Consider the following 26,696-nt stretch of genomic DNA (forward strand, 5'->3'; position numbering starts at 1 on the left):
AGAAGGCCTCCCGCGTCAGGGAAGGGAACGTGATACGACATATCCTTCTAACGGCCTCCGGATCGACCAGGAGATCCCGCCCCGTGTCGCCAGAATGGCAGCCAGAAGACATTTCGCGATGTGTTGGAGTGGCCCCTCAGCCCTTGGCTGGAAAAGATAATGTGCCCCTCGTGTTCTATTCAAGGGCCCCTTGCCCGGAAGGAGATAAGGGTTCTTATCATTGTTAAGTAGAGTGGGGTCTCATTGTTGCTGAAGAGAGTGGGTCGAAATGAGTAAAAAGCAAACCAACAAGACCATCTCATGTTTACCTGAGCAACTTCATTTTCAGAATGGATTAGTGAAGCGAATTATATCAAAAGGTTTGAACATGCCCACCCGCAACCTCGGGAGCAAGGACAGCGATGACCTGGGTTGCAGCTTGTGTAAACCGAAAGGCATCCTCCACTGCCAGTGCCACCAGACAGCAGGCGCCGCCGTGATTAACTAGTTACAGAAACACGGAAAAATGAAGTTTCTCCCCTTACTCTTCCAGTTCTATCACCAGATTCCAGCACCGCCTCGCGGTGATTTAGGTGTCAATCCGTTCTTATCATCAGTCTAAAAATCGCACACATGAAAAATCGCACGCACGCCCAGGCTGCCTTCTAAATATAACATTTGATGTCCTGAAGCGTTTAAATGAGCTTGTCTTACAAGCGTCGTTATTTTCGTCCACCAGTTGCCACGGCTCAGTATCAGCTGCTGGGCCGACGCTGCGCGGCCTACGGAGACTGCAAAGCCAGGCGTCGACGTTTTGTTTCTAATATTTGTGAGTGCGCATGCTTAAAATCACGTCAAATGATTTGTATCACTAATAAATTGAAGTGTTGAAAGGTACTTATTTCAGAAGTACCATCATTTTTGTTCATCAGTGGGCCAAGGCTAAAAGTTAGCTACTGGGCTAACGCTCCGCGAAATAAGGAGACTGCAGCGCCTGGTGTCGAGACTTTCGTTGCTAAGATTCGCGAGCACGCATGTTAAAAACCGCGTTACATAAATTGCACCCCTGGTCGATTTTGACTGAATGTTGAACATTTCCAGACAAACATAGCTTTGTCATATTGATACGCATTGTTAGCCACTCGATCTGCGCACAAATTTTCATTTTTAAGTTTTGATCAAACATATCGATCTACCATCTACCTTTGCGATGTCCATAATGTTTGTGGAGCCCAGATAAAATATTCTGACACGACTTCTGAATGCTATCGTTTTAGAAAGAGCCCACTAAACCGTTGCAAACCAAGGATGCCAGTGATTTAATCCATGCGGCCGTTCAACGCCTGTTTTATGCAGTTTATGGACTTCAGAATACAAGCAGAATTAATCTCACGGCAGCTTCTGGTTTCTGTTCTGGTTACACAGTAAAAAGGCAATAAAACGAAAAATACCGTGTCCCTTGTTAACTGTGCAAGCTATATCCGGGGATTTTTTTAGCGGGGGGGGGGGAGGGCTTCACCATAAGAATGGCTTTTGTCAACCCTGTGTTCCCCCTTGGCAAGGCTTTGGCTACGCCCCTGCCTACACACAAAAACAGATCAAGTCGTCTAGGTTGAATGATGGGCAACCAAATGTCCGTTGGGCCAACTCATGCCTACGGCAGGCAGCTTCCCGGAGGCTTTTTGCTGCGGTGGTGGGGCGTAAGGAAAGATAATTCTGAAAAAGATGCTGTTGCAGGTATCCAACACATGCTCTGCACACCAATTACTGGCAATGCTGATCCAGAAATGTGTAACAAAGCAGCCATGCGATCAGTTCGCGGTCAGTCATTCGGAAGACAGCCGTGCCAGGACAGTGGCCGCCGACGGCGTACGGGAGCAGGGCTCAGATAAATAACATATGACGGAAGGGCATTCATTCTGTGGGTTGGTTTTCAAAGGAGAGCCTCCTGTTGTACGGCTTTTGTTACATTGTTTTTGGCAGTTTCAAGCTTCCTAATTCGTTTCCGCCTCAAATGCTGCGGCAAGTCCCATCTTTTGGAAACCAGCCCGCGAAATCAAGGTGCATGAAAAATCTGTCCGGCTATGAGCCATCGATCCAATATCAAAATTCTCACTAGCGTATATCCAGGCCGTATATTGGCACTTACCCTGTGGAGGCAGACGCCTCCTCAATGACCCAAAATGCCTACCCGCTCGTGGAATTTCGCCTCCCCAGAAAAGACAACATGGGAATTCGATGAATTATCCTGGGAAGATGGATAGCCTTATTTGCCGAATGGTATAGATGAGTCGAATAGGCAAGAGTGTGCAACGGTGAGAAACAGCTCTAGATGCATATCTAGACTAGCAGTCATTACATTTGAAAGAGCAATAACAGCCTCCATCTGCATTCCCCCTTCCCCATTCATCGGGCTGCTTTCCAGAAAAAGTTCCTGAAGTACACCCCGAGCTTGCCGTCCAAAACATTTTGAAACGTTCCTACGTTTCATCAGGTTGATCCCGATGTTAAATGCATGTAGATTCCAAACATCAGATTTTTTATAACACGTTTTTAACAAAACCCTTACAAAATATCGCTGCAATGCACCTGATCGACGTAACCAAAGAGAATCGCCTGTGAAACCCGCCTTATCGCAGCAAAGCTGGCCCGTGACGGACCAGTGACAGGGCTGGCGGGTACTGGGTCGGGGTTGTTGTGTTGGGACAAAGAACATTGTACCGGTGTGTGCTCAACGGTTAGTATTAACATGTGATAAATTCAATGACTGCATTCTGTTTTCGTATTCAGACGGTTCGCGAACGTTGATTAACGGTGAGGTGTACTACCTAATTTATGGGTTTGGTTCAAACGTCGCTTCATCCTCAGAGCAGATTAAGACTGCGCAAAGCAAGGTTGCTTGCATACAGATGTAGACAACACACATTTAGGATTATGTCCCTGGTAGTGTTAGTTTCCCAGCTCCAGCTTCTACTTTGTTGACAATAACCACTATTTCCTGTTGTTATATTTCTTCAAATCCATGGCATGCCCATTCCTTAAGGTTCTGCTTAAATTTCAATGGTTGATATATAAGCTACATTATTAAAAGGCTTGCCTCTAAATGATACAGTCAATGCTTCTGTTCTCTGACTTTGATTAATTAGATTAAGGTTGGCCTGAAGTGTATGGTCAAGATTTTTCTTAGCTTTATCAATTTACCCCTTCTTGGCAAGTAATTTAGAAGCCCATTGCGGCTTCCACATCTTTGGCAACACCTGATGGAGCTAATAACATGATGTCTGTTAATTCGTACCTTATTTTTCAGACAGCTGTTTTGAAGAAATTAGGCATCAGAATGCTTCCCCTCAAGCTAAGATGTCTCTTTTTGGCAATGCTGTGTCTGTGTGAAGCAACGGACAAGTACCAACCAGAACAGATACATCTCTCATATGGAGGTTGGTATATGCTTTAGTATTTGTGGCTGCATGGCTGGTGTTTGTATTCACTACTTGTCCATCCTGTCATGCTACTATGGTCTGTTACCAATTTAATAGCTCAGGAGTGCTTGAAAGCTGAAAGAAGGATGCTAAATTCTAAGAATTTGGGATCAGTGACATTGCTACTGAATTTCACCACCATTGGTCCTGGGTCCATGTGCTGTTCTTTGCTTTGGGGACTGTCCTCTGCCCTCATGTATGCCATCCACACAAAATGTGGTATGCACAGTGCTCATCTAAATGTACAACCTTCTGAAGCAACAGCATTGGCAGCTTAGCCCGGTGAAAAAGCTGATAGATTTTTTTTATGTACATTGAAACAAAATGCTCCATGTGGAGAGTAGCAGTGAATGTTGAAATAAGGAAGGAATGTAAGAAAATGGTTCATTTGTTATAGCCAGCACCACAAAAAAGTCTCCACGGCACCAGCCGGAACTGTAATTTGGAAGATGTGAACAGGCAGCTGGGCATTTTGTGTCAATTGGGTGCAGTGAAGAGCAGCAAGTTGTTCCAGCCATGCAAGCACAGGCCTTACTTACCTGACATGTCTTCATGCTTAGGAGACCTGCTATTGTAAGTCTAGCTTTGAACACACCTTTGGATCATAAGTTTCACTCCAAACTATGTTGAAGAGATAGTGACACTGAAAACAACACTTCTTGGCCTTTAAAATTATGTTGAAAACATGAACTTGCCCTGGGTAGTCAAATCAAGAGTCACCAGGATCACAAAGATAATGGTTTAGCACTGTGAAGTGCAGAATTTTATCATTGTGCTGATGCATTTCAGTTGTATGAAGGCATCCCTTGCACGAACCAAGCCAGATCTCGGTACGTTATGTATGTGTATGCCATGCACCTGTGCAAGAGAGCACAAATGGGACCAGAACACCCATTGGGCACTATCAATATTTTGGTGTACTGCTAGAGTTTGGTGTACAAACTATGAAAAACGGGAATGAATGGTGCAGCGCATCCGTTGGTAAACTCAAGATGCCGAAGCCAGTGTATGGCTAGGTTAACAGGCTGCATACAGCACATGCTTTGATGTGAACAAAGAGTGAGATATTGGTGCTGGTAAGATTGTGTTGTGCTCGCGTTCGTCTTCGTTTTCACTCGTTCAAAGTCAACATCGGTCTTCGAAAATTTCTTGTCATTATTCCAAACACCAACCAATCTCCAATCTCAGCAAACCGCACTGCAACCCGCACCCTCCGGCCGCCATCCGCTAACACCCCGCGGTGCGCGCACTCCCCGTGCCCGCCGGAACTGCTCAGCTGATCACACACTCCCCGTGTCCGCCGGAACTGCTCAGCTGATCACACACTCCCCTGCCCGCCTGAACTGCTCAACTGATCACACACTCCCCGTGCCCCGCCGGAACTGCCCAGCTGACCACACACTCCCCTGCCGCCGGAACTGCTCAGCTGATCACACACGCCCTTTGCCCGCCGGAACTGCTCAGCCGATCACACACTCCCCTGCCCGCCAGAACTGCTCAGCTGATCACACACTCCCCTGCCCGCCGAAGCTGTTCAGCTGATCACACACTCCCCGTGCCCGCTGGAAACTGCCTCAGCTGATCACACACTCCCCGTGCCCGCCGGAACTGCCCAGCTGATCACACACTCCCCTGCCCCGCCGGAACTGCTCAGATGATCACACACGCCCTTTGCCCGCCGGAACTGCTCAGCCGATCACACACTCCCCTGCCCGCCAGAACTGCTCAGCTGATCACACACTCCCCTGCCCGCCGAAGCTGTTCAGCTGATCACACACTCCCCGTGCTCGCCGGAACTGCTCAGCTGATCACACACTCCCCGTGCCCGCCGGAATTGCTCAGCTGATCACACACCCCCCTGCCCGCCGGACCTGCTCAGCTGATCACACACTCCCCGTGCCCGCCGGAATTGCTCAGCTGATCACACACTCCCCTGCCCGCCTGAACTGCTCAACTGATCACACACTCCCCGTGCCCGCCGGAATTGCTCAGCTGACCACACACTCCCCTGCCCGCCGGAACTGCTCAGCTGATCACACACGCCCTTTGCCCGCCGGAACTGCTCAGCCGATCACACACTCCCCTGCCCGCCAGAACTGCTCAGCTGATCACACACCTCCCCTGCCCGCCGAAGCTGTTCAGCTGATCACACACTCCCCGTGCCCGCCGGAACTGCTCAGCTGATCACACACTCCCCGTGCCCGCCGGAAATGCTCAGCTGATCACACACTCCCCTGCCCGCCCGGAACTGCTCAGCTGATCACACACTCCTCGTGCCCGCCGGAATTGCTCAGCTGATCACACACTCCCCGTGCCCGCCGGAACTGGTCAGCTGATCACACACTCCCCATGTTCGCCGGAACTGCTCAGCTGATCGCACACTCCCCTGCCCGCCTGAACTGCTCAACTGATCACACACTCCCCGTGCCCGCCGGAACTGCCCAGCTGATCACACACTCCCCTGCCCGCCGGAACTGCTCAGCTGATCACACACGCCCTTTGCCCGCCGGAACTGCTCAGCCGATCACACACTCCCCTGCCCGCCAGAACTGCTCAGCTGATCACACACTCCCCTGCCCGCCGAAGCTGTTCAGCTGATCACACACTCCCCGTGCCCGCCGGAACTGCTCAGCTGATCACACACTCACCGTGCCCGCCGCAATTGCTCAGCTGATCACACACTCCCCTGCCCGCCGGAGCTGCTCAGCTGATCACACACTCCCCGTGCCCGCCGGAATTGCTCAGCTGATCACACACTCCCCTGCCCGCCGGAACTGCTCAGCTGATCACACACTCCCCGTGCCCGCCGGAATTGCTCAGCTGATCACACACTCCCCGTGCCAGCCGGAACTGCTCAGCTGATCACACACTCCCCGTGCCCGCCGGAACTGCTCAGCTGATCACACACTCCCCGTGCCCGCCGGAACTGCTCAGCTGATCACACACTCCCCGTGCCCGCCGGAACTGCTCAGCTGATCACACACTCCCCGTGGCCGCCGGAACTGCTCAGCTGATCACACACTCCCCGTGCCCGCCGGAACTGCTCAGCTGATCACACACTCCCCGTGCCCGCCGGAATTGCTCAGCTGATCACACACTCCCCGTGCCCGCCGGAACTGCTCAGCTGATCACACTCCCCGTGTCCGCCGGAACTGCTCAGCTGATCACACACTCCCCTGCCCGCCAGAACTGCTCAACTGATCACACACTCCCCCGTGCCCGCCGGAACTGCCCAGCTGATCACACACTCCCCTGCCCGCCGGAACTGCTCAGCTGATCACACACGCCCTTTGCCCGCCGGAACTGCTCAGCCGATCACACACTCCCCTGCCCGCCAGAACTGCTCAGCTGATCACACACTCCCCTGCCCGCCGAAGCTGTTCAGCTGATCACACACTCCCCGTGCCCGCCGGAACTGCTCAGCCGATCACACACTCCCCTGCCCGCCAGAACTGCTCAGCTGATCACACACTCTCCCGCCCGCCGAAGCTGTTCAGCTGATCACACACTCCCCGTGCCCGCCGGAACTGCTCAGCTGATCACACACTCCCCGTGCCCGCCGGAATTGCTCAGCTGATCACACACTCCCCTGCCCGCCGGAATTGCTCAGCTGATCACACACTCCCCGTGCCCGCCGGAACTGTTCAGCTGATCACACACTCCCCGTGGCCGCCGGAACTGCTCAGCTGAGCCCCGACCGTTACAATTGGTATCGATGGACTAGTTGACCTAAACTCGTGCGTAACCGAGAAAGGGAGGGTGTAAATGTTGGTACAGAATAACGAAAATACTGTGAAAAGGGGCCAAGTGCTGGAAGTTTGTCACTGACTCCTACGTTTTGAACATGGGGTAAACACAGTCAGTTATGGTTGAAATGTTCGATAGTGGAAAGTATGCCAACTGGCACAGGAAAGTGTTCATTTGCTAAGAAAATGTGGATCTTGACCACTTTGGCCCAGCCTAGTGTGTAATCACTTGGTCTAACTGTATATTTGTGTCAGCATTGCTGCTTAGTGTGCATATTAAATTAAGAACGTCGCCCGTTTGCTGAAAGGAAACACCGATAACCGATGCGTAGAAAGAGCCTAGCGCCCCCAACATGCCGCCGCGCCGAAGACACTGTGGCACGTGCCTGGAGCGTAGGCGGTGAGCGCTGCCTGCCATTCCAGAGGACCCGTCTCACATGGTGGTCACGTGGAACACGGGTGAGCTGGTGGCCTCGGAGGCGTACTTCGGCGAGTCGCGGCTGCACACGCAGGTGGTGGGCAATGCGAGCCTCTTCACAGACGGCGGCGTGCTGAAGCGCGCCCAGTACGTGCACCGGGTCAGCATGGGCCCGCTGAAGCCCGGCACCAGATACGGTGAGTGCCCCGGGTGTGACGTCACTGCCGGCGATGGTGGCTGCCAGGGGCTCTGGCGTCACCAGCTGTGCTGTGTAGTACTGAATGTGGTAATAGATGGGTTTGTATATGTTCGTCGATCGGTCGGTTAACCAGGCGGTCCTTTGTGTCGCAACAAGGACTCGAATATCGCCCTAGCCAGCGTCAGTGACACTGCCGTTGCCCGTTAAGTGCGGCCCGGCAGCTTACTTCAAGCGGCTCTGTCCCGCAGTGTATCAGGTCGGCAGCGACGCCGGCTGGTCGGAGGGTGTTCACCTTCACCTCGATGAAGGCCGGCGTAGCGTGGAGCCCGCGCCTGGCCGTCTACGGCGACCTCGGTTCACTGAACGCCCAGTCACTGCCCAGGTCAGTGGCCCCGAGTCTGCCCGCCCCGGCGCACGTCGCTGACTCTTGGACTGGCGGGGCACCGAGGTTGACCCTTGACCCGAGCGTAGTGATCCCCGGTCGGGCAGTTACCCGATCCGTCGTCCCCTGTCGGGCAGTGCCCACTGTCCAGGCCTGGCGCGTCGGGGCAGGGAATGCACCCGCTGTTGGTCACCTGACTCCAAACAGACAGACCCGTCCCCGTAAGCTCAATATTTTGTTGTCAGTTTTAGAGTGTTGCAATGCGGTTGGACATTTCTCAAGGCATCCGGTTTTCTCACTCCTTCGCGAGCTCGGACATGTGTACCTCACGTGAGCGTGTCCTGTGCGCCGTACGCGTGCCAGGAGCTGACTCGTCTGCACCGCAGACTGCAGCGTGAGGCGCAGCAGGGCCTGTACGACGCCGTGCTGCACGTCGGCGACTTCGCCTACGACATGGACACGGACAACGGCGAGGTGGGCGACGAGTTCATGCGGCAGCTGCAGCCACTGGCCGGCTACCTGCCCTACATGACCTGCCCCGGCAACCACGAGCAGAAGTAGTGAGTAGTGCGCTGTCTGGCGCTGAAAACCACGGCTGGATGTAGTGAGTAGTGCGCTGTCTGGCGCTGAAAACCACGGCTGGACGTAGTGAGCAGTGCGCTGTCTGGTGTAGTAGGCTTGAAAACCACGTGCAGATGCCGTTGGAAGCACGCCGTCTCGTGTTGAAAACGACGGGTGGATGCAGGGAGTGGTGCACTGTCGGGCAGTAGAAACTTCGGCAGATGCAGTGCGTAGCGCACCCTCGAGCGCCGGCAGGCCCGGGCGGATGTCATGCAGTGCGCAGCGTTAACCCAACATGCCGTCAATGGTAGGCAGGTGCAGTGTGCGCGCGCCGCGCACCCTCGAGCGCCGGCAGGTCCAGCCGGATGTCATGCGGTGCGCAGCGTCAGCCCAACATGCCGTCAGTGGTAGGCGGGTGTAGTGCGCGCGCTGCCTGGTCTGTCGCGGCGTCGTCGAGCCACGTGTGCAGTGAGTGTCCTGGTGTCTGGCGTCCTGGCGTCTGGCTCGGACAGCCGCCGAACCGTCGGCTACCGACGTTGGCAGCTAGCACCGGATGTAGCGACTAGCACGCCTTCCACCTGTGTTCCCCTCCTGTTGTCCATGTTCGTGTTACAAGCCATATTTGAATAACGTTCTCATGAAGACCCCACTTTGCTGTGTTTCGCATCTGAACACCCATCCTGTTGTTCCAGCAACTTCTCCAACTACAAGAACCGCTTCACCATGCCTGGGTCCGGTGACGGTATGTTCTACAGCTTCGACATGGGCCCGGTTCACTTCGTCTCTGTGTCATCGGAGTACTACTACTTCCTCAACTACGGAATGAAGATGGTGGCCAACCAGTTCAAGTGGCTGAAGAAGGACCTGGAGGTAACATTTGCAATCTGTTCCTCACATTGCAGTTACAGTGTGGTTTGCAATCTGTTCCTTCGGTGTTCAGGAAAGGTGGGGTCCATTCTCTGGACTGGATGTAGTTTTTTACATTACTACGGTACGTTGCACGGGACTCAGCCACCATACCTAGCATTGTCTTCGAATATCCATCCCCCAGTCGCTTTAGACTTACGGCACGACGAGTTGATCTTCGTTTGCCGTGTTTTTGTCGGCGTGCGACTGCCTGCTTCCAACACCAGCTCGCGCGCCGGCCGTCCGCTCGCGGTGACCCCCCCCCCCCCCCCCCCCCCTTCCGCCCTCTTCCCCCCGTCCGCCGCTGACGGGACGCCCCCTGGCGGCGGCCGCAGAAGGCGAGCCGGCCGGCCAGCCGCGCCCTCCGGCCCTGGATCGTGCTCTTCGGACACCGGCCGATGTACTGCTCTAACACGGACAAGGACGACTGCACGCGCCAGGCGGACGCGCTCCGCGTCGGCCTGCCACTGCTGCGCGTGTATGTACCGGCCGGACGCGCCGACGGCAGCGCTCTCGCTGCTGGCCCGCGTGTATGTACCGGCCGGACGCGCCGACGGCAGCGCTCTCGCTGGTGGCCCGCGCGTATGTACCAGCCGGACGTGCCGACGGCAGCGCTCTCGCTGCTGGCCCGCGTGTATGTACCGGCCGGACGCGCCGACGGCAGCGCTCTCGCTGCTGGCCCGCGCGTATGTACCGGCCGGACGCGCCGACGGCAGCGCTCTCGCTGCTGGCCCGCGCGTATGTACCAGCCGGACGTGCCGACGGCAGCGCTCTCGCTGCTGGCCCTTGCGGTGGTCACGCTCTGGAAGGCTGTGTTTATCCGAGACACTGTCGGAAGAATCTATGGCTTATTCTTTTGAGCTTTTGTCGGAAATCGGCTGTTTCTGGCGTTTCTCCGATCGAGATTCCGTGTTTAAACCTAGCGCATTGCACCAGGCAACAGACATCGCTGTGCATTGCGAACAGCCGACATCCCGGGCTCTGGCTATCACGAACGAGATCACCTGCAGGAGGATGATTTACCAGCTGGCATGACGCACACTGGGCCATGACATCCCGGCACCGGCCGTCGTGCTCCGTCAGCTGCACCCGACCGTGCGCCGCCCGCTGACACCGCCCGCTGGCGCCGCCCGCTGATGCCGCCCGCTGATGCCGCCCGCTGGCGCCGCCCGCTGGCGCCGCCCGCTGATGCCGCCCGCTGACGGCGCCGCTGACGGCGCCCGCCGCCTCCGCCAGGTTCGGCGTGGAGGAGCTGCTGATGCAGTACGGCGTCGACCTGGCCGTCTGGGCGCACGAGCACTCGTACGAGCGGCTCTGGCCCGTCTACAACTACACGGTGTTGAACGGCACGGCGGCCGACCCGTATCTGAACCCCGGTGCGCCGGTGCACGTCACCACCGGCTCGGCGGTGAGTGACGCGGCCTCGGCGGCCTGAGCGGCCGCACTTGGCCACGTGGGCGAGGCCGGGACCATCACGTTGAGTGGGCCATTGGTTTTGCTGCTCGGGCGAGGCTCGCCTTTTATGGATTGCTGTCCTCAGTTAAGGGATTAAGACAGTTGCTGACAGGTGTTGTTTGCTGAAGGAGTTCCCTCTCTGACCCGGTTCCATGCTGATTTATTGCTCCGTTGTCTGTCATTGGTTCCTCCTAACCAAGTGAGCCCAGCTAGTGGAAGCTTTTCATGTTGCAGGACAGTGTAAGGTGCTTGACTTTAAGTCTGGCTCCCGGCCCAGTATTTGCTGGAGCCACTTCGACAGTGTTCTTGTGTCGTGGACAAGGCGTCGCACCTGTTGTTTTATTCATCAACCCAGAACGTTTGTAAGAACAATGCCATCTTCTCATGGCCAACTAATGAACGTCAGCTATTGGACGATACCAACAGTCTCAGCTTAAGGCTAATTGCTTCGGTAAAAAATGACGGTAAACTGACACTTGTATTTACAGTAATTATAAGTTTACCGTTGTTTGTATCAACTCATCTGGCTAACGCTCTCTGTCAGTAGCCATTGTGTCTGCAATTGAACCAGAGGCTGGAAGCTGAAAGTTAGGATGGGGCCCAAGGTGGCTTTGGCCTTTATTTTGAACATTGCTTTGGCCTTTATTTTGAAAACTGACTTGTAAAAGGCTTCGCAGTTTTCCCGGTGCTATTCGATTACCTCCCGAAAACATGACACAAACTGTTCTACCTCCCGAACATTTCTTCGGAAAGATTTGGGATTGTCTCTTTTGTTTTTGATCAAGTCGCCTTCTAGGGCAGTGCGCCTTGGCTCGCCGCCCGGCAGCGTTCCACAGCGTCACGGCACCGTCGGTGCCGGTCACGTGACGTGCGATGTTGGGTCGATGTGTAACAGCTCAAGGGTAAACTGACCTTCCGGCTCAGCAAAGAGACCCGGAACCGGCTGCAGACTGCGACCCGTCTGGGTTGACGGTGCATTGCAACGTGTCTGCTGTCTGCGTTCAAAACCCAACGAAAATGACGCTGTCTCCTTAAAATTCGTCCGCCTGAGGCTGGATGCGAGGCTTGCCCCGTGGCACGGTGCTCCGATGAGCGTGTCCAGCTGACTCGTGCCGCGACGTGCTGTGTACAGCGACGTCCCTTGCGCCGCCGCCGCCGCCGTGCCGCCGCGGGTCGTCCCGCCGCCACGTGCGCCGCTGGTGACGCGTCAGAGTAGCTGAGCTCGTGACCGGCCCGGTGCCGGGCGTCTCTGGCCCGGTCGACTGTGGACCGGCTCACTAGCTCAGCCGGCACGGCACCGGACACTACGGCAGGGTAGCCGAGCTCGTGACCGGCCCGGTGCCGGGCGTCTCCGGCCCGGTCGACTGTGGACCGGCTCACTAGCTCAGCCGGCACGGCACCGGACACTACGGCAGGGTAGCCGAGCTCGTGACCGGCCCGGTGCCGGGCGTCTCCGGCCCGGTCGACTGTGGACCGGCTCACTAGCTCAGCCGGCACGGCACCGGACACTACGGCAGGGTAGCCGAGCTCGAGTCGCACAATTTTCGCCTGACTTCCTTTTGTTGCGTAACCTCACTTCTGTGCAGTCCAAGATGGCAACATCGAGATTGTGTTGTCTTGGGATTGAAGATAGATACAAGATACGCTATTTGGGCAGAATCGCGAAGTAGGCGGTTTTTTCCAGGTCTGCTTTTCTTATGTGATTGTCATGTTTTCTTGCCATCAAACGCCCTGTCTATGTTTTCGGCAGCTCGTATTTCGAAAGGAGTGACCCAGCATACAATGGGGATGGCTGGATCACCAGAGTACCTATTCAGCCCATCAACTTGCCCAGGGCCCTATAAGCACTTAATGCAACTGTGTAGTGCTGTTCTCTTGTGCGATCTGGCCGGCTCACTTTGGGTCCCACGGATGTTGCGTCGATGACCACCCCCCGGTGGAAATTTGATAACCGCTTGAGAGTAATGGGCGATTTGAACGCCGAATGGAACACAGTGTTTGAGGTGTGGAAGAGGTGTTTGAACGGTTGTTCAGGCTCGAGGTGATACCGAAATTATCTATAGCACCATCCTAATGCAGAAGAGCGCTCTGCTCTCAGTCCAGGGGCGCTGGGTAGGACGCCGAGAAAGGGCACACTGTGTGACCAAGTGATGTCAAAAGATCAGCTGGCAACCAGCCAAAGTGGAGCCACCTCTTGGACACACGTCACCGCCTCCCCCACACCTTTCCGACACAGCCAGGACGGTCGTGCTGCGGTTTTGCACGGCCTACGGAATCCTCCACAGTCCTGTGTCGAAAAAGGCCGGGGACAGAACTGTCCGATGAAGCCGACCGGTCCGTCTTGTGTCGTGGGTTCAGGACACGTGGCTTGGCATGACATGACTCTAAACTAAAAAAAAAAAACTATCTGTGCAGGCCATCCGAATTAAACATCTCGGACCAAGCCCCTAAATTCACGAAATATTTCAAGACGGCGTGGTGGCAAAGTTTGACCAAATGGTTTTGCAGGTCACCATTCACCATGCACTGTGACCTCATTCTTTGCTTAAATTCATGTACACTGTGCAGTACACAATAGGCACCAGCATGCGCAGACACTTTAACATCACTTAAGGTGCAGCGTTAGGCCGTGGCGAACTGCGGCCGAGCCTGCACATTTCAACGTCCATCGTTAACGGACCACGACCGTCACGTCTGTCCCGGTGCACGATGTCGTCACGGTTCGACGCCGCACCATAGCTGGGGTCGGCGATGGCCGGTCGCCACGCCCCCCCCCCCCCCCCATTCCGAGAACGCGACACTCATCGCCGTGGCCGCGCTGTTGATGGATGACGTCACTGGCCGCGCTCGTGTGAATTAAGCCGCCTGCTCTATTGATACGCGCCTCGTGCCATGGTCTCTCATGTCCTTGGCTGTTCACGTGGGCTCCGTCGCTGGGTGGCCGAGGCTCCTGTCGCTGTTAACGTGAGTTCCGTCGCTGGCTGGCCGGGCCTCTGTCGCTGTCCACGTGGGAGCACTACAGTTATTAAAAATGAGTTCGCAGGTCGAGCAAGCTGAAGCCTTCAAATGCCCATAGATGGCCACTGCTTTTTTACCACTGCTGGCCATTGCCTTCGTTTGCGTAAAAACTGACAACTTTTACTTGTGCTACCGCTTCGCTAATAACGCACCATAAAAGGTGTCTTGCTGTTACCTAATGCGCGCCGGGACGGCCGGTTGAATACCTTTTGCTCGTGTGGGGGCCAGTTCGACCCCCTGAGATCTTAGAAAGTAAGTAGGCCAGAGATACCAAATTCACAGGGTGTGTTAGTCTGTGCGTGAACTCACATGTGTCACAATTTGAGGCTTCTAGGTCGTGACCTTCGGGTGAAATAAGGTCAAACACGGTCAGACTCCAGATTGGTGTTAAAAGGCTCCCAAGCCTTCTCATGCAACCACCGTGAACCCATATGCCTGTTTCATGGACAATGTCACTAGTGTTTATTTGAATTCAGTGACCTTTTGTGACGTTTTGGACGTCATAGTGTCCAAAATCATACTGCTTGTATATTTGCATTGCAATGAGCGTCAAGGAGAAAGGTAGGCAGTATGTTCCTAAAATCAAGTTGTTGACTTGAGTCATTTTGAGTCAGTGGCATATGCTGGCCTTAAAAAAGTGCATGGAAGATTGTAATGCGGTTCCTGTTACCAATACATTCAAAATAAACACCAGGAACTACCCCATTCAGCAAGCACTAGAGAAATAAAACAGGCTAGTTTTGACCTTGGTCTGACCGTTATTCCTGACCCTAGATCAATGACGTTTGTTAAATCGATTGCTTTTTTGTCAAGGAGACTATCATATATATATATATATATATATATATATATATATATATATATATATATATATGGCTTCGTCTAACACTCCGTCGTTGCATCAGCTTGAACGATTCCCTAGATATCGTCTTCGCTGAATCCATGGACCTACTTTGACCTTTTGTAGGTCAGTATCCTTACAAGGCACGTCTTAAGTTTTGATACTAAATGGTCCAATATTCAGTTGTCTACATCTATGCAAAATTGGGCACGGCTATGCTGCGCCGTTCGGAAATCATTCCGGAAAGCCCTCCCGCGGGGATCAAATTGACCCCCGCCCCCAGCCGAGCGTGTGTTGATAGCATGACATACAGAACTGTGAAAGATCTAGCTCGAAATGACGAAAATTGTAGAACACGGGGCAGCCATTGCATAGTTGTTTAATACCTAGATAAGACAGTAGTAATAGCTTTATTCCTGGGAGAAAAAAACAGCGGAATGGAGATGCGGATGGTTTGATATTTCGGCAACATGCTTTTATCGGAACAATTATTGTTTCGACACATTTAAGGTCAGTGACGTATGCTGACAAGAAAAAAGTCCATGGAAGACGTATGACGCGGTTATGCCTCGATAAAGGCATGTGGGAAAATATCAACCCATCCACATCTTCATTCCGGTTTTTTTTCTCGAATGAGTAAGGCTATTACTACTGTATTATCTATGTGAATAATGCTCTTCGCAAGTGCGCTAACAACTTACAACTTACGTAGTTAAATGCAAGTAAATAGCTACATGTTGACGGAGCGTGTAAAAACTTCACCTTCCAAAAAGCTAAACGAATGTCTGGAAATTGTCACGCGGTTCGTAGGATTTACCTTATAAGGTGATTGGCTCACAGCAGGCCAGTCATGTCATGGATTCAGCGAAGGCAGTTTCTAGAGAATCAATCGGTTTAGCTCAATCTGATGCAACCACGGAGTGTTTGACAAATTCATCTATATCTGTGATGTTTTTTTAGGCAACACAGCAATCGAATTAACATTTCATTGACCTAGGGTCAGCAATGAAGTTTATGTGTGGTGTACATCGGCTTCCACATTTCGGTGATATTTGGAATAGTTGATAACTCAAACTATCCAGGCTCCCTCTAACCTTGGTAACCTTGATAACTCGGCCACCAAAGCTGTGCTCCTCTGGTTTATCGTATAATATCGCGTCTGTCTTTTTTCCCACTCAAGACTGCAGAAGGCTTTATTTACGTACCGCACATTGCTATGATACGGCTGTCCCGGTACAAGTAGACCCTGTACAACAGAAGCACCAGCTGATTTTTCGGTGCCCGTCGGACCAAACAGCGCACCCGTCCCTGGACCCGCACCAAGCACCTCTCGACAACAGCATGTTCCCCTCCAAACGGTGGAGGCGGCACGCTGTCTCCCCGGCCTGGCGGCGCCCGCCGTCGGGGGCGCCCTGAGCGGCCACGTGCCGCCGCCACGGCGCCGTGTCCGGGCGGCGGCCGTGGGAGTCTGGCCACCCGGCGACGCGTGCCAAGCCGGGCCGCAGCACGCCCCGTGTCTGGCCAACCGGACCGGGCCAGCACGGTGCCTGGGTTTGACAGGGGGCGGCCCGCCTCGTGCAGGCAGCGCTGTGGAGCGGCCATCGCGCGCGTCGTGCTGGGTTGGTGCCCTGGCGACAGCGCCGCTGAACGGCGGCTGTGGGGAGGTGCGATGGGGACGGAGGTGGCGGCATATGCTTGTTGACAGTCCGTGAGACTTTGCACTCATGTCACGCCCGCTGTGACGGACAACTGCTGGAAATTAGGACTCGTTGGGTCGGTGAGAGTGGTCGTTTTTTATGGAGTCTTCTTCAGAAGCGCCGACAACCGCCATCACTCGGTACGCTCTGGTGGTGGAATTTCTGGACGTGCGGGATTTTAATTAGGTCGGGTGTTTCGTTACGGAGCTTAGATGTAAATGAACCGAAACGGCCTGTTTTCCTATGGCAGGGCAAACTCAAGGGACCAGGAAATGTATATGGTTCTTGTATGGTTGGCCTGTGTATGGTTCTTCTCAGCCAGATCAGTTATGGCACGTTTCCATTCGTATTATCACTCGCTGTGTTTAAAATCTGCTACGAAAGACGGTGCCGTTTTTTCTTTCGTGCCCAGCTAGGGAGTTCATTTGTATTTTGTCAGGCGGTCCTTTGTGAGACGAATTCCCTGGCTGTCACATGTACGTTGTCAGGCTCTTCGTCTCCCTAGAATTGGTCGATGAAAGGTTATTGCTTAGGATATCTTTATTGGGTGCCTGATGTCACGAAAAGGTCCCAATGTTGTTAATTCTGATTATGTTAAGCTGACAGTCACGTGTTTAGCTGACAGTCACGGCGCGGACGAGAGAGCGCGAGAGCCCGAGAACGCGAGACCGAGTTATTGGTTCGAACGTAGTCATGAAAAAAATGTCAATGCACTCACGATGGGCATTTCACATTTACAGATATCCCAGTGTTCACATTTGCCCGCTCTCGTAGTTTACAGATATCCCAGTGTTCACATTTGCCCGCTCTTGTATTTACAGATATATCGCAGTGTTCACATGTGCCCGCTCTCGTACTTACGTGCACCGTCGGAGCAATGCTCGCGCCCGCGAACTTCACCAAGCATTGGCCAGTGTGCTTCAGAGGGCAATCGCTATGTCAATGCTGGAAAGTAGCGCCTGGGCCGCGGCACCAGTGCGCAGTGTTCAGTCCTCCGCCGAGGTGGGAACAGGTTGCCCTGGGCCCTGGGGTCAGTCAACACTCGACACCAAACGCGGAGAGTACTGGCGGCCGGGCGGTGTAATCGACAGCATGACCAGCAGCCCAGCTGTACTGCACGCACTGTGTGTGTGGTGCACGCGGGTCGCGCGTGCGTACTGCTCGACCAGCAGCCCAGCTGTGCTGCACGCGGGTCGCGCGTGCGTACTGCTCGTCATGACACGAGGGTGGGAGGGGGAGGGGGTGCGGTGAAGGCGTTGCCGCAGACCGGCCCCGTTCACCGGCAGCAGTTGTGCAGGGTGCACGTCAACACATCGAAACATGGCCCTGGCGGCGGGTGCCGTCATTCGGCGGGGTTCTGGCGCCCAACAGGGCCCGGGGCCTCTGCGGAGGTCCGACTGTCGACTGCGACTGCCACGCTCAGTAATCTGCCAGGACGCGGCTGGCCCACACCCACGTGCCTCGGCACGGCGGGCCAGCACCAAGCGGCGTTCGCCGTGTCACCCTGGGGCAGCGGCGCGCCGTCCTCATAGCACGTCGCTGCCCAGCTGCGGTATGCCGCCGTGCAGGGCCACGTCGGGCAGCAGGTCCCGGGCGTCCCGCACCGCCTCGTACATGCTGGCGTCGTAGAAGTGCTGGCAGCCCTGGTCAGCGGAGCGGAGCAGCGGCTCGGTGACCTCGGCCTTCCAGGCGGCGGCGCGGCCCGGCGCGGCCGGCTCCAGCCTCGCCTGGCGCAGCACGTCGTGCAGTCGGGCCTCGCTCACGTTCAGGCCCAGGAAGTCATACAGCATGTGGCCCACCTCCGCCGGGTGCTGCAACAGAGGACGGGGGGCTGGCGGGGCAGGCAGACGCGCAAGGTGCGGAACGTGGCGGAGCGGCTCATCGGCGTGAGACAGCACGAGCAGTGGCTGTGGGGCGAGAGCCGACTGCTCAAGTTTGTCAGGCAGACGAGACGCGAACCGGCTCTAACACGCGCTGGACGGAGGCTGCAGATCGATGCACAGCGACTGAACTGAACGGTGACATGGCAGACGAGCCGTGGCGGTTTTCTCCCGGTCGGGACGAGCGCGGGAATCATCAGCGTCGGGATTCAAACGACAAACACACGTGAGGATGCAGCTCGTCTGTCGGTCCTCGGCCACCTCCGCCGTCATGCCGGCGCCACTCACCTCGACCAGGTGTTCGTACAGCAGCACGCGGTGGAAGCCGGGCTCGACCGTCTCGTGCTCGTCGCTCAGCTCTACGTCCTGCAGCATACGCGAGCAGAGGGCGCGTGCTGCGTGCTGCCAGTCGCGCTCCGTCTTGAGCGGCGGACCGGCGCCGCGCCGCCGCCGGCTGGCGAGCACGGCGCGCGGGTCTCGCTGCACGACCAACACCTTGAGCCGGCCGCGCCAGCGCGTCACCAACGACCGCACGTCGTGGAAGAAGGCGCGCACCACGTGCACCGACACGGTGTCGGCGGCGCGGCACACCCGCTCTAGACACGCCGCCACCGACACGTTGGCCGGCACGCAGTGACTGCGGAACACGGTGCGGAAGGCATGCTGGCGCCACAGGTGTGGTTGGTGGAGGCGCGCAGCGTTGGCGCTCAGATTGCAGCGCAACGTGTCATCCAGCAGGCGGAGGCCGTCGGCGAGCGGACCGGCCGCCAGCGGCTGGACGCCGCTGTGCCGGCCCTCGTCGTCCAGCGGCACCAGCGGCTGGTGGTGGTGTGACACGGCCGGCAGCAGGTTCAGCAACTCGGACGCCGCCGCGCCGCCGGCGCCCTCGTACGAGAGCACGAGCACGGCCGGTGGCGCGCGCCGGGCCGCTGGAGTCGGTGGGGGCGCAGGAGGAGGGGGGTGGGGCGGTGTCGGCCGCCGCGCCGCCGACCGTGGCCGGGCCGCGCGGAAGCGGTGGTCTGCGGCGAGGCGGCGCAGGACGGTGTTAGTGAGGTTACATTGTCCGACAGTCTACACAGCACTAATTTCATTGTTAAAAATCGCGCAGCTGGTGGGAGGTCCGTTCGTCGTCAAAGGGGCGACGCCAGTAGCTGACTAGGCTCTCTTGCCTTTAATGCCATTAGTCACGACAACGCGGTTTCATTTGTCCGTCACTTGGCACGGCCTGTGCTGCCCTCGACATGCCAGGATTACCGGACGTGGTTTCTCTAGGTATGGCATGGAATTTGAACACAATCAGTTTGCAAACCCTAGTTCTACGTCAGTCAGTTACTGTTTCTTTGTCGGAACAGTTTCGCGGGAGCGACTGTGCCCGCTGGGCCCGACTACTCACGTTTACGCGTGCTGAGCAACATGATTGTGTTCACGATCACCAGCACGATCAGGATTAGGATCAACGCGTGCTTGCAGCTTGCGGTACATCGCAGGAACATGACGAGGCCAGGCCAATGCGGCGCTGTGGTGCCGACCGTGCTCACTAGCGTCAGTTCAGACGCGCGCTGGGCTGGAGGAAGTCCGACCGCATTACTGTCCTGGTGTCAAGTGTGTCGTCGATAAGCCAACAGCGAAAAAGTGCGCGGCACTGGCTGAGTTCACGGTGCGGTCAGCTTCTGCTCAAACAGCCACAGCTGCTGTTCGGCCCGTGGTGTGGTGGTCAGATGCCGGCCAAACGGTCCGGGGTTTGTCAGCCCGTGTCGTGGGAGCGCCGGCGCCTGGTCGCGCTCGGCCTCCTGGCGCCGCTGCTCGTCCTGTTTGTACTGGACGCACACGGTGCCGAGTAGCTAAGTAGTCAGGTGACGATGGGGTGGGGTCTCGTCCAGCTGGGGCTGTCAGGTGACGATGGGGTGGAGTCTCGTCCTGCTGGAGCTGTCAGGTGACGATGGGGTGGGGTCTCGTCCAGCTGGAGCTGTCAGGTGACGATGGGGTGGAGTCTCGTCCTGCTGGAGCTGTCAGGTGACGATGGAGTGGAGTCTCGTCCTGCTGGAGCTGTCAGGTGACGGTGGGGTGGAGTCTCGTCCTGCTGGAGCTGTCAGGTGACGATGGGGTGGAGTCTCGTCCAGCTGGAGCTGTCAGGTGACGATGGGGTGGAGTCTCGTCCAGCTGGAGCTGTCAGGTGACGGTGGGGGGTGGAGTCTCGTCCAGCTGGAGCTGTCAGGTGACGATGGGGTGGAGTCTCGTCCTGCTGGAACTGTCAGGTGACGATGGGGTGGAGTCTCGTCCAGCTGGAGCTGTCAGGTGACGATGGGGTGGAGTCTCGTCCTGCTGGAGCTGTCAGGTGACGATGGGGTGGAGTCTCGTCCAGCTGGAGCTGTCAGGTGACGGTGGGGTGGAGTCTCGTCCTGCTGGAGCTGTCAGGTGACGATGGGGTGGAGTCTCGTCCAGCTGGAGCTGTCAGGTGACGGTGGGGTGGAGTCTCGTCCAGCTGGAGCTGTCAGGTGACGGTGGGGTGGAGTCTCGTCCTGCTGGAGCTGTCAGGTGACGGTGGGGTGGAGTCTCGTCCAGCTAGAGCCCGCCCACTTCTGCGGCAGGCTCAGTCTGGGCGTGCGGCCGCACTGCCACCGCGTCACTCGCAAGCGCACCTTGCACGGGAGACACGAACTCCGCCGTCACTGTGGATGGACAGCGCCGACCGGGCGGGCTTCGGTGTCTTGTTGTCAGTGCCGTCAACGGCCTCGTTGTGGTCCGCGGACTGCGGTCTGGCGTCAGCGGCGTCGCTGCCGTCCGCGACGGATCGCGCGCGCCCGGTATCGACTGAAGCGCCGCGCCGACCCCGCCGCTGCCGCCGGCTCCGTTTCCACGATCATGCATCATTAAGTGGGAGCCGCCCCCTACCGTCTGGGCTGCGACCCCGACCCTGATGTTCAGGACCACCGCATGCACTGCCGCCAGTGAGGGACGCCTTTGTCTCGCTGTCCGGGCCGTGCCCGGCCGCTGTCGCCGATATGGCCGCTGCCCTTGCCGGCTCGTGTAGCGTGTTAGTCACGCTCGACTGTGTGCGGCGTCGCCAAGTAGTTACAGCAGGTGTGGGGTGCCCTTTATTACGTCATGGCCTTTTGACACAAATGGTGGTTCGGAAACCGTGTGGTTCGCCGACGCCGCCTGTGGGCGGGGCTGAGGGCCGGCACGGCTGGCGGGGCTCGGTGGTCCAGCTGGCGGGGCTCGGCGGTCCAGCTGGCGGGGCTCGGTGGTTCGGCTGGCGGGGCTCGGTGGTCCGGCTGGCGGGGCTTGGTGGTCCAGCTGGCGGGGCTCGGTGGTTCGGCTGGCGGGGCTCGGTGGTTCGGCTGGCGGGGCTCGGTGGTCCGGCTGGCGGGGCTTGGTGGTCCAGCTGGCGGCGCCCGGTGGTCCGGCTGGCGGGGCTCGATGGTCCGGCTGGCGGGGCTCGGTGGTCCGGCTGGCGGGGCTTGGTGGCCGCTGTGCTGCGAGCCGACCCGGTAACCCGGGCGTGGTGTGTGGGGCTCCTACGTTCTCTCAGTGGCGTTCTCGAACGAACGCCCCACCAAACTCGAGCCGGCTTACCGACACGAGCTGAAATCACCGGCGCTCGCTGAGAGCGGCAGGAGTGTGGGCGAGAAGGACATTACTCATCAGCTTCGCAAGAAGTAACAGTTCTGGCTTTTTTCTTAGTTCAACGAAAGTTTGCAGTATTTTTTCTTTGGTCGTTTTTCTTACACTATTTTCTTCTATCTTTTCATGTTGCAAGTTATGCTCACCCACACAATCGGGGTAAGACATTTCCGTTTTGGATTTAAGGGCCAGTTTCTCCATTTCTTCAATAATTTCCACTGTGTATTTTACTTCTGCAGAATTTGGCTGAGTTTTTACATCGTTTTGTTTTGTTTAATGCTATAATAACCTATTTTCGTTCACAATGTGTTAGCGTTTATTGCGGTGCTGTCATCCATCTACGGCCGAAGTAGTTCTTCGACAGACTGAATAACTCAATAAGACCATATGAGACTGCAGAATCTGATTTCTATAAGAATGCATTGTTGAAAACATTCCAGTGTAGCGTAAACTTGGCCGCGTAGCCTTCGGTGCAAGGGGAACAGATCGGGTGTCAGCAACACAGCTCCGGCCAGTTTTTTTAACGTTAAATTTCAATCAAACTGGACTGGCATTCATTGCGGAGCATTTTGTGGTGGCCGGAAAGGCGGCTCAATGAGAATCGGGTACTTTTTTATGTTTTGTTTTTTTAGTTCCACCGGGGTTTTCCTATCCGATGAACGCGGTCACACTGTTCGTTACATACGCGCTCAACGGAGGATTCAGTACGGTTTGTCACCCTTGCGGGACGGTTCATCCGCTTGCGCTCATGTTGCACAGGTGGCACTTGTACACACGCTGGGACCACCCTGGTGTCGGGACTGTCCTGACTCCTCAAGCCTGTGAATCAGGGGGACTGCGACACGGAGTGAGGTGACATGGAGTGAGGCCGTACCCCCGGGAAATGCCAACGTACCGAAGGGTCTATTTAAATTCAGACCATGTTCGGGAACCCACAGCCGTGGGCTGGTGGCCGTTAATCCCGCGTTAGCGCGATTACCCCCAGCTGCTGTCACTTCCTAGGTAGAAGATGGTCGAGGACTTGATGCCTTGATGCCAGACTTACCGAGGACAGACTTGAACTACAGACCTGCCACCAGCCTTACACGCGCATTAACCAACCGCGCCACCGAGATGGCCGAAAACACTTCGCGCATGGTCAAAGTCACTGAGGCATCGAGTTTGCTGGCTGAATTATCAGGGCGTGCTGGCTGAGGCATCGGATGTGCTGGCTTAGACATCGAGTGTGCTGGCTGATGCATCGAGTGTGCTGGCTGAGGCATCAAATGTGCTGGCTGAGTTGTCAGGGTGTGCTGGCTCAGACATCGGGTGTGCTGGCTAGGGCATCAAATGTGCTGGCTGAGGCATCGGATGTGCTGGCTTAGGCATCAAATGTGCTGTCTGAGGCGTCGGATGTGCTCACGACACCTGTGGGACGACAAATCGGTCACATTAAGCCCCAATCCTTGCATCTGCCCCGTCCGCGCCCGTCGCGCCCGCCCTGTCCTCGGCTGATGGCCGGAGCGGCCGATAGTGACCCCCACTGTGTCCGGTCTTCGGTGCAGGGCTGCAAGGAGCGGCACGACTTCTTCAACAAGACGCTGCCTTACTGGAGCGCCGTGCGCAGTTCCGACTACGGCTACACCCGCCTGACTGTGGCCAACGGCTCCCACCTCTTCATCGAGCAGGTGTCCGACGACAAGGTGAGCCTGAGGAGGCCAGACGGCCCGAACTGAGCTGGTCGCGGCTCTGATCGGGCCATAAAAGTGCAGATGAATGTCGTAGGGCCGTGCTAGTCTTGATAGCTGATTGGTTGTGGCTCACACGCTCTTTTCTAACCGAGTCTCCGCTGCAGCTGGTACATATATGCTGTTTGGTGGGCCAGTGATAATTTAATGTACGTGATGGTCAAATTACCTCCTGTTTCTTGCATTTTGGCTGCTATGTTGAGGGGCTTTTCAGTTTATCTGGCGAGTGGGTTGGTGGGTTGGTTGGATGCTTTAGTGGTTTTCAAGAAAGTGCTTTAAAGGTGGTCTAAGGGTGGTAAAAAGTGTATGTCAGTGAAAAAGTGTTGAATAAGGGCTAGTCGTAGTCGTAAATTCCCCAGTTTAGGCGAATGCGTCGGTTGATAGGCTCTCAACGCTTGTTTGTTTGACCCAGTGCACATTTAGTTCCACCTAGCATGCATCTCATCTGCTGCGGATGTCTTGATTGGTCTGATGAAGCTAAGCGCGCAAACACTTCCGCTGTTGCACATACCGTGGGTTCCAGCGCCGACCAAATATGCAGAGGAAGGTCGCCCGGGCCCTGGTGACCCTTTTTAAAGCAGTGTTCCCGGCGCGCCCGCAGGATGGCGCTGTGATCGACAGCCTGTGGATCCGGAAGGAAGCCCACAAGCCATTCAGCCAGCTGCGCAAAACAGAGCGAGGGTATCTGTAGTGGCGCTGCTCCTCTGCTCCGTGGAGAGGCCGGCTACGGGGACGATCAGGGAAGGCCAGCCTGCACGTCTTGGCCTCCCTGTTTTCTGATTGCCACAGTGTACTGAACTCGCAGCACGTGTACCCGACGGAAGCATCAATCTATTGAAGGACCTCGTATAATGATCTATTTTAGCCGTAGGCTCTGGTCAAGAGTTGAAGCAACGTGCATAGGCCATATGTACCATACCCTTGTACTCGATCTCCCATGCAGTGTGTTTACCGATGTTTAAATCTCGTGTTTTATCACCGGGCTGATCGCGTATTTTGTCTGTGAACAGGCTGTGTCATTAATCCCGCGGGATTCGGCTTATACGGATGTTGACTGTGCATGAGGGTTGTAGCAGGACATGCGTCTCTCCGGGTTAATGGTGAAAATAACGGGTGTAGGCCGTCCAAAATAAATGTCCCACACATGCGACTACTGCGAAAGGTGGAGGCCAGTTCGGCGCGATATGGGCGCATGCTCTAAGACCTAACGAGATTTTTTCTTTATCTCATGTAGCCTAAAATCGTGTCGCAAACTGGATGTGACTACTTGCACAAATTTGTGAGCTTATGGACAATGATCGTAGTTGATGAGACTGAACTACGGTCTTTTTGTGTCATCAGTCGACATTTTATTAGAATGCGTGTATGTATAGGTGGTACGCTGTAGACTGGAACAAGCGTGGGAGTTCCGAGTTTGCTCCTGAAGCAACGGACGCGCTGAACGGCCCGCTGCACCACATGTGTGTTGCACAGTGGTGCATGTGTGCTGTTACACAGTCGTCTCCGCTTGTTCTCCGTCGTATGCGCCGACTCGGCCAGTTTGTTCTTGTCATGCACCAATTTAAAATGTGCGAGGCGACTGGAGTAACGGATAGGAAAGAAGTCGCCTGGCTTGTTCTTCGCCAGATATATTGGTTTACTCTGCATGCAAACCGCTGTGAAGGTGTCATCGGTTGGCGCGGTGGCCGAACTACTTACCTGAACGATGACACAGCCGATTAGCGTACATATAGTACATAAAGTGCTCACATGTGTTGCACTTTGTGTTTTGCAAAGGTGACCATTAATCCCAGCATGCACGTATATCAATAAACATGCAGTATATCATATCAGTATGTTGTATATCAGCAAACAAACATTGGTCTCGGTGATCGTTCATAGCCCCAGCACTAGGGGTACCCTGGCATGGGAGCCTGCGTCGGCAAGGACCCCCTGAGCTGTCACACAACCCGTGCAGCCGTGCTCTCGTGGAACAAGGGGCGGTGACGACACCAAGTCCAACCGCAAGTGACGTAACTGATGCAGTTGCTCGCTCGCGGTGCCCGGAGAGCCCTATCCACCTTTTCGCCGACAACATTGGTGATGTGGGTTTGTTCCTTCCGTCTGGATAGCAGGCTGTTGCCGCGCTGTCTATTTGGCCGAACAACGATGTCCGTACATCGCAGTGAGAGGACCTTACGTCAGATCACGTCACGCTCCTCTTGAAAGTGTGACCGATTTTCCATTATCCTTGTTTTCCATCACTTTGCGCAATGTTTCATTTCATATCTATTTATTTATTTATAACACGTCAAGCTCACTCCAATTAGAATGTGGCTTTTACAGAGCCCGTGTCATGGAAATAAAACACCGTAGATCAGGGAGGCTCGCGCAAACACGTACACACGTAGGCACACATACGCAGAACGCACTCACATTCGCTTAAGTCATTTGAAGTAGGTGTCGCTATCCGTTATTGATCTGCCGCTGCAGGATATAACTACGCAACTCGCAATTGAATTGTGGAAGGCTCAGCTCGCGGATATTCTGCTGTAGTGCGTCGTAGGCGGTCACGGTGCAGTAAGCAAAACGCCGCCTTCCCAATTCAGATCTGATCACCGGCACATGTAACATATCCTGCCTCGTTGTGCGATGGTGAACATGACGTCTATGGATAAGGTGATCACATAGCGACTCCGGCTGGGATCTTGCCAGCATACGTTTCAGAAGTGTCAGTGTATGATATAAGAGCATGTTGTCAGCAGACACCCACTCGAGATCTAGTAAAACATCGCTCGCATGATC

General features: G+C 55.6%; 1 protein-coding gene across 1 annotated transcript; it reads left to right on the top strand.

The window, feature by feature from the left end:
- Positions 1-2,601: 2,601 nt before the first annotated feature.
- Positions 2,602-25,739, top strand: LOC119093256 (acid phosphatase type 7-like). The gene is given in 11 exon segments (XM_037216181.1): positions 2,602-2,716; positions 3,287-3,416; positions 7,628-7,819; positions 8,070-8,104; positions 8,106-8,203; positions 8,590-8,763; positions 9,457-9,634; positions 10,006-10,148; positions 10,907-11,078; positions 23,730-23,867; positions 24,514-25,739. Coding segments are annotated over 10 exon segments (1,320 nt in total). The 5' UTR covers positions 2,602-2,716; positions 3,287-3,316; the 3' UTR covers positions 24,604-25,739.
- Positions 25,740-26,696: the final 957 nt, after the last annotated feature.

Source organism: Pollicipes pollicipes, unplaced genomic scaffold (genome assembly GCF_011947565.3).
Source record: "Pollicipes pollicipes isolate AB1234 unplaced genomic scaffold, Ppol_2.1 Scaffold_4002;HRSCAF=4701_pilon_pilon_pilon, whole genome shotgun sequence".
In the NCBI taxonomy this organism is placed as follows: Eukaryota; Metazoa; Arthropoda; class Thecostraca; order Pollicipedomorpha; family Pollicipedidae; genus Pollicipes; species Pollicipes pollicipes.